Here is a 4,739-nt window from a genome sequence, read left to right as displayed (position 1 = left end):
TGGATGGATGGATGGATGGATGGATGGATGGATTACATTAAATGGGATGTAAGTCAATATTGTTTTCAATTCAATTTCATTTCTATAGCAAAAAATCACAACTGTCAGCTCAGAGTGCTTTATACTGTAAGGTAAAGAGGAAACCCCCACAATCAGATGACTCCTATGAGCAAGGACTTGGTGGCAGTGGGAAAGAAAAACAGCCTTTAAACAGGAAGAAACAGGAAGAAACCTCCAGCAGATTGAGGGGAGAGAGACAGAATAAAAGACCTATTGTGTTAGAAAGTCATCTGATCTGGCCCGAACTATATGCTTTATCTGTGTTTTAAGTCTAATCTTAAAAGCAGAGAGGTGTCCATCTCCCAGTTCCAAACTGGGAGCTGGTTCCACGGAAGAGGGGCCTGAAACCTGAAGGCTCTACCTCCTATTGTACTTTGAAATATCAAAGGAACCACAAGCAAGCTGTAGGCTCTCTTAGGGCGATATGATACTATTTGATTTGTATGTGAAGAGAAGGATTTTAAATTCAATTCTGGATTCAACAGGGAACCTATGAAGAGAAACTGATATAGGAGACATGAATTAGTTCAACTTATACAACTAAACTGAGCTGAAAACAATGGTCATTAAGACAGCAACACATGCCTTTATTCAGTATATTACTCAGTCTTTTCTTAAAATTTTAAATCTAAGTACATTAATATAATATCTTCTTACTTAAAACAAGTTTTGCTATCACGAGCTATTTTGGGGCCTCAGTTTCACCTCGGCCAGCAATGATGGGTGGAATAACACGGCACAATTAGCTTATTGCATGTGAGTCGAACTAAACTCTCAAAATGGCTGACAGATTTGAGTACAGAGCAGCTCCCAAGCAGCCCCCATGCCTTTCAAGAAGGGAAATGAACATCTGTTTGATGTATTTGTTGCTTGGCACGAGCGTAATTGCTTGAGGACAGGGTATTTAAGTGAGCAAGTCAGTGGAAAGGGAAGCCTCTTCTGAGTAATTAGTAGGCTAACTTCTAAAAACACGAGTGGAAGAAGACTGTTATTGTGCATGACTTTACAGTTACTGCATACTCAGATGCTCAAATCGCTTTTGCATGTTCACTGTAGTCCAGTGATTACAATACAATGTGGCTGTCGCAGGCATACACTGACACAGACATGATTCATCATGAAACACTACAGTTCAAGGGTGCACGGACCCGTACGCATGTTTACACATCTGCATATGCTGCTTCGGATAAGTGTATTTCACATCAGCCTTGTTCATGGGCCGCTGTAAACTATAAGGCCTACCTGGGATGGAGGAAATGGAAAGATGTTCTTTTGGAAAACCGTTGTGTGTACCAAACCAGGGGATTACAATTTATCTGCAATGATTATTTTTTTAAAAACCTGAGAAACTGAACAATAAGGCTGCAATTTATATTCTAAGCATCATGTTCTTATGCATGATAGTGAAGAAACAAAGAAGATTTGCTTTAAAATGTAAGCCCTGACAATAAAACACACACCCTCTAAGGTTACTTGAGCCAAAGGATTGCTGTTTGAATCCAACTAAAGCATTTATTGACCCATTATAATTTGAAAAAAAAAAATTTTTCAATCTGGACTTTGAATCATATAAGAAAATGCAGTTTACGTTATACATTTATCCTTACTAAAGAGCTTTTAAGCATCACAGCTGTCTGAGTGCTTCACTGGGTGTTTCACGTCACATATAAAGCTCTCAGATCAAGTCACTGGATATCATTCTGATTTTCATCAACTCCCTGTTCCTTATGCACTTAATAATAATGTTAAAAAGGATAAGCTAACAAACTAACAGATATGAAAACCGACTTTCTCTTATCCGCATTTTCACTGAAGTGTGGAGGAGGCAACCTGACCCACTTACTCCACTCACTTAGCTTATCCACACATGTCTGCATTAATTATAAACAAAATTACTAATCATACATGTTTGACAATTTTTTTAACTGTTCTTTTGGACTACTGGACCATTAGTTCTTAATATCTGCCTCAAACAAACCAACAAAGGAACAAATGGGAAGAGAAATCTACAGTTTTCCTCGGACATAACGTGATTAAAAATGACATATTTTAGCTCTTAATGTGGGAGAGAAAAGGGTTTACACAAGAAATTACTGGCGCAGTTATGCTTAGCCTAAGGGTTGTCACATCAACTTCTAGAAGTTAAATAGCACTGAAGTACATTAAGTGGAGAACTGTGGGATTTCAAGCACATGGTCTTCATCAGGAGCGACACAATCTATTCGATCTGTTTTGACTGGCTAATTGGAAAAATGTTTTCCGTCCAATATCAACCCAAGTCGAAAAGCAGGATGGGGATTCTGGTTCGGAAAGAATGGAATTTCTCTCTCCCATCTGAGGCACATTTCTGGATTTCCTTGGTGATATAACTCTTTAACTCTCACCAACTCCACACTTCAGCTTCTGTCTTGTCTGTGGCCTCCATCCTTCTGCATAGTTCCCATGCATGGGGTGGAGACAGGAAGAAGCAGAGGATGGACCGTCGCACGTCACCAGCACTCCCCAGCTCTCTCGCTTTTCCTCGCAGCTCAGTCAGGATTGATGGTGAGAGAGATGGCCCGAAGTCAGCAGCAGGAACTGTGTTGAATGAAAACAGTGAAGGACTGAAAAAAAAGGTTTTCATCGTTAAAGTGTTGTTGGACCCGTTTTGGAGTCAACTTCAGAGAGGAGCCGCTGATTTGCGTTTGCGCGTCTGTGCCCTGAATGTTGCGCCACATTGCGTTTCGCTGTCCAGCTGGCATGTGAGTGATTGCGTGCAGTTTGCAGTGCGCACGGTCGATTACCACCATTTGGACTGGCAGTAGCTCTGATGAGTCTAACTATTACACGTCCGTGGAGCGCTTTTGCCAGATGATACCTGTTGATTTTGCATCGCGCCATGTCCTACTGTCGGACTGAAGTGGACAATGAAGTTATGGGATAGTCTAACCACTTGTTTGATACTGCTGAGTGCCGTTTACGCCAGCCCGCTGCTCCAGAGCCCGCAGGAGCCCACGTCCACCAAGAGGAGAGGGCGCGTCGCCGAGAGTCCCCCCGAGCTCCCGCCCGTTCAGATCGGCCTGTCTGTTTCTTCCACGAGCATGAGCCGCGCGGATACCGCAAACAGGGACGAAACGCTGGCTGGAGGAGATAAATGTGAGGGTAGCGAAAGTGCGCAAACCCGATAAGTCATTTGCAATGAGATTTGTGTGAATTGCTTAAAGACGTGGTGATGTGTCCACCAGAAAGAGAAAAAAAAATGAAAAATTGGCAAACCTAACAACAAATAGAAAACATGTGTAAGTGGTCACCAGTTAAGTTGCTTATACTTAAAATTTCTTTTATTTTATGCTGAACGAATATTTGATTCAGATTGATCATGGTCTTAAAACCTTTGCAGTTACACGTCTCATCATACTCAGTTTATTGGCAGATGAATGCCTCTTTTTTTCCCCTCAGAAGAATAACTTCAAGTGGTAATAATTAGGAATTCATTTTCCATCAAGTAACTTGTGCCACGAGGCTACATAGTAGCTGTGTTGTCTTCATTGTTTAATCCCACTTAAACGTAAAAGCGTCTGGTGACAATGGGACTCATTCGTAAGACACCTAAATCCACCCCATCAGTATTTCCTCCACAGAAGAGACCTCTGTATCATTTAAAGATGTGCATGTGTAGTTTAGTGACACAGCACTGCATGTGTTCAATAGCCAGTGGGGTGTGTAGAAGTGAAACAGTGTGTTCTGTCCAGCCTTATGCATGTCTCTTAATTGGTTTCAGACACCACTGAGGAGCCCCTCCCAAATGAGTTTGAAGATGTGGTGAACTTCATCAAAGTAACCATCAGTAGAATGCGTCGCTCCTCCTCGCTCACTGTGTCCTCATCTACCTCCACCACCAGCACCACCGCCGCTGCCGTCCCCATCTCTTCCCCCTCCAAAGATAACTTTGACAGCAGGACCCGACATAGAAGGAGAAAGAGGAAAAGGACAAGCCAGCGAAACAGTAACAGAAGAGAAGGGGGATCTAGAGGTGCTGGCGCAGGTGGGAAGATTAGAGGCGGTGGTAGAGGACAGGGCTGCGTGCTAAAGCAGATCCACCTCAACGTGTCTGACCTCGGTCTGGGCTACCGCTCCAGTGAGGAAATGATATTCAGGTACTGCTCAGGACCGTGCAGAAAGTCAGAGACAAACTACGACAAAATCCTTTACAACCTCATTCACAACAGGAGGCTTCCCGCCAAAGACGTTCCCCCTCAGGCTTGCTGTCGGCCAATAGCGTTCGACGACGATCTCTCGTTTCTGGACGACAGCCTGGTTTACCACACCGTGAGGAAGCACTCCGCCAGAAGATGTGGCTGCGTGTAGGGAGTGCAACTTGTCAGGCTTTGTGTAATTTTAACTTTTTATACTCCCACTCTATAGTGGTATAATGTTAAGTGTTTTTTTCTTTTGTTTTGATTTCACTCACAGAAGCTTTTTGGCATGTGGTGATTTATGACTTGGATTTAGCAGTATAGGAGTAAATAAACAGGAAGTGGCATTACACAAGTTTTCACCCCAGAGAAATTACTTTTAAGAGTTACCTCGGCACGGTTACAGCTTCTATGACTTCCTTTACAGCCTACAGCTTGACTATGTGGGATTTGATATTCCCATCTATACTCAGTCACAGTCACACATTCAGCCAACTCACTCTG

At 42.8% G+C, this 4,739-nt stretch overlaps 1 protein-coding gene across 1 annotated transcript; it reads left to right on the top strand.

Annotated features, from left to right (window-relative positions):
• The first annotated feature begins 2,791 nt into the window (after positions 1–2,791).
• Positions 2,792–4,739, top strand: LOC102209597 (glial cell line-derived neurotrophic factor-like). The gene is made up of 2 exons (XM_005722062.1): positions 2,792–3,195; positions 3,821–4,739. Exons 1-2 carry the CDS (start codon positions 2,967–2,969, stop codon positions 4,405–4,407), a joined length of 816 nt encoding a protein of 271 aa, XP_005722119.1. The 5' UTR covers positions 2,792–2,966; the 3' UTR covers positions 4,408–4,739.

The sequence above is a fragment of the Pundamilia nyererei genome, unplaced genomic scaffold (assembly GCF_000239375.1).
Source record: "Pundamilia nyererei isolate P.nyererei 1_Seehausen unplaced genomic scaffold, PunNye1.0 scaffold00006, whole genome shotgun sequence".
Taxonomy (NCBI): Eukaryota; Metazoa; Chordata; class Actinopteri; order Cichliformes; family Cichlidae; genus Pundamilia; species Pundamilia nyererei.
The sequence above is the reverse complement of the archived record's forward strand: the minus strand, read 5'-3'. Positions and strand labels throughout refer to the sequence as shown.

Bases quoted from the DNA above. Each gene is read 5' to 3' on its own strand.
- LOC102209597 (XM_005722062.1), top strand. From the start codon at position 2,967: ATGAAGTTATGGGATAGTCTAACCACTTGTTTGATACTGCTGAGTGCC. The intron at 3,196-3,820 runs GTGAGGGTAGCG...AATTGGTTTCAG, and splicing joins GCTGGCTGGAGGAGATAAAT to ACACCACTGAGGAGCCCCTC.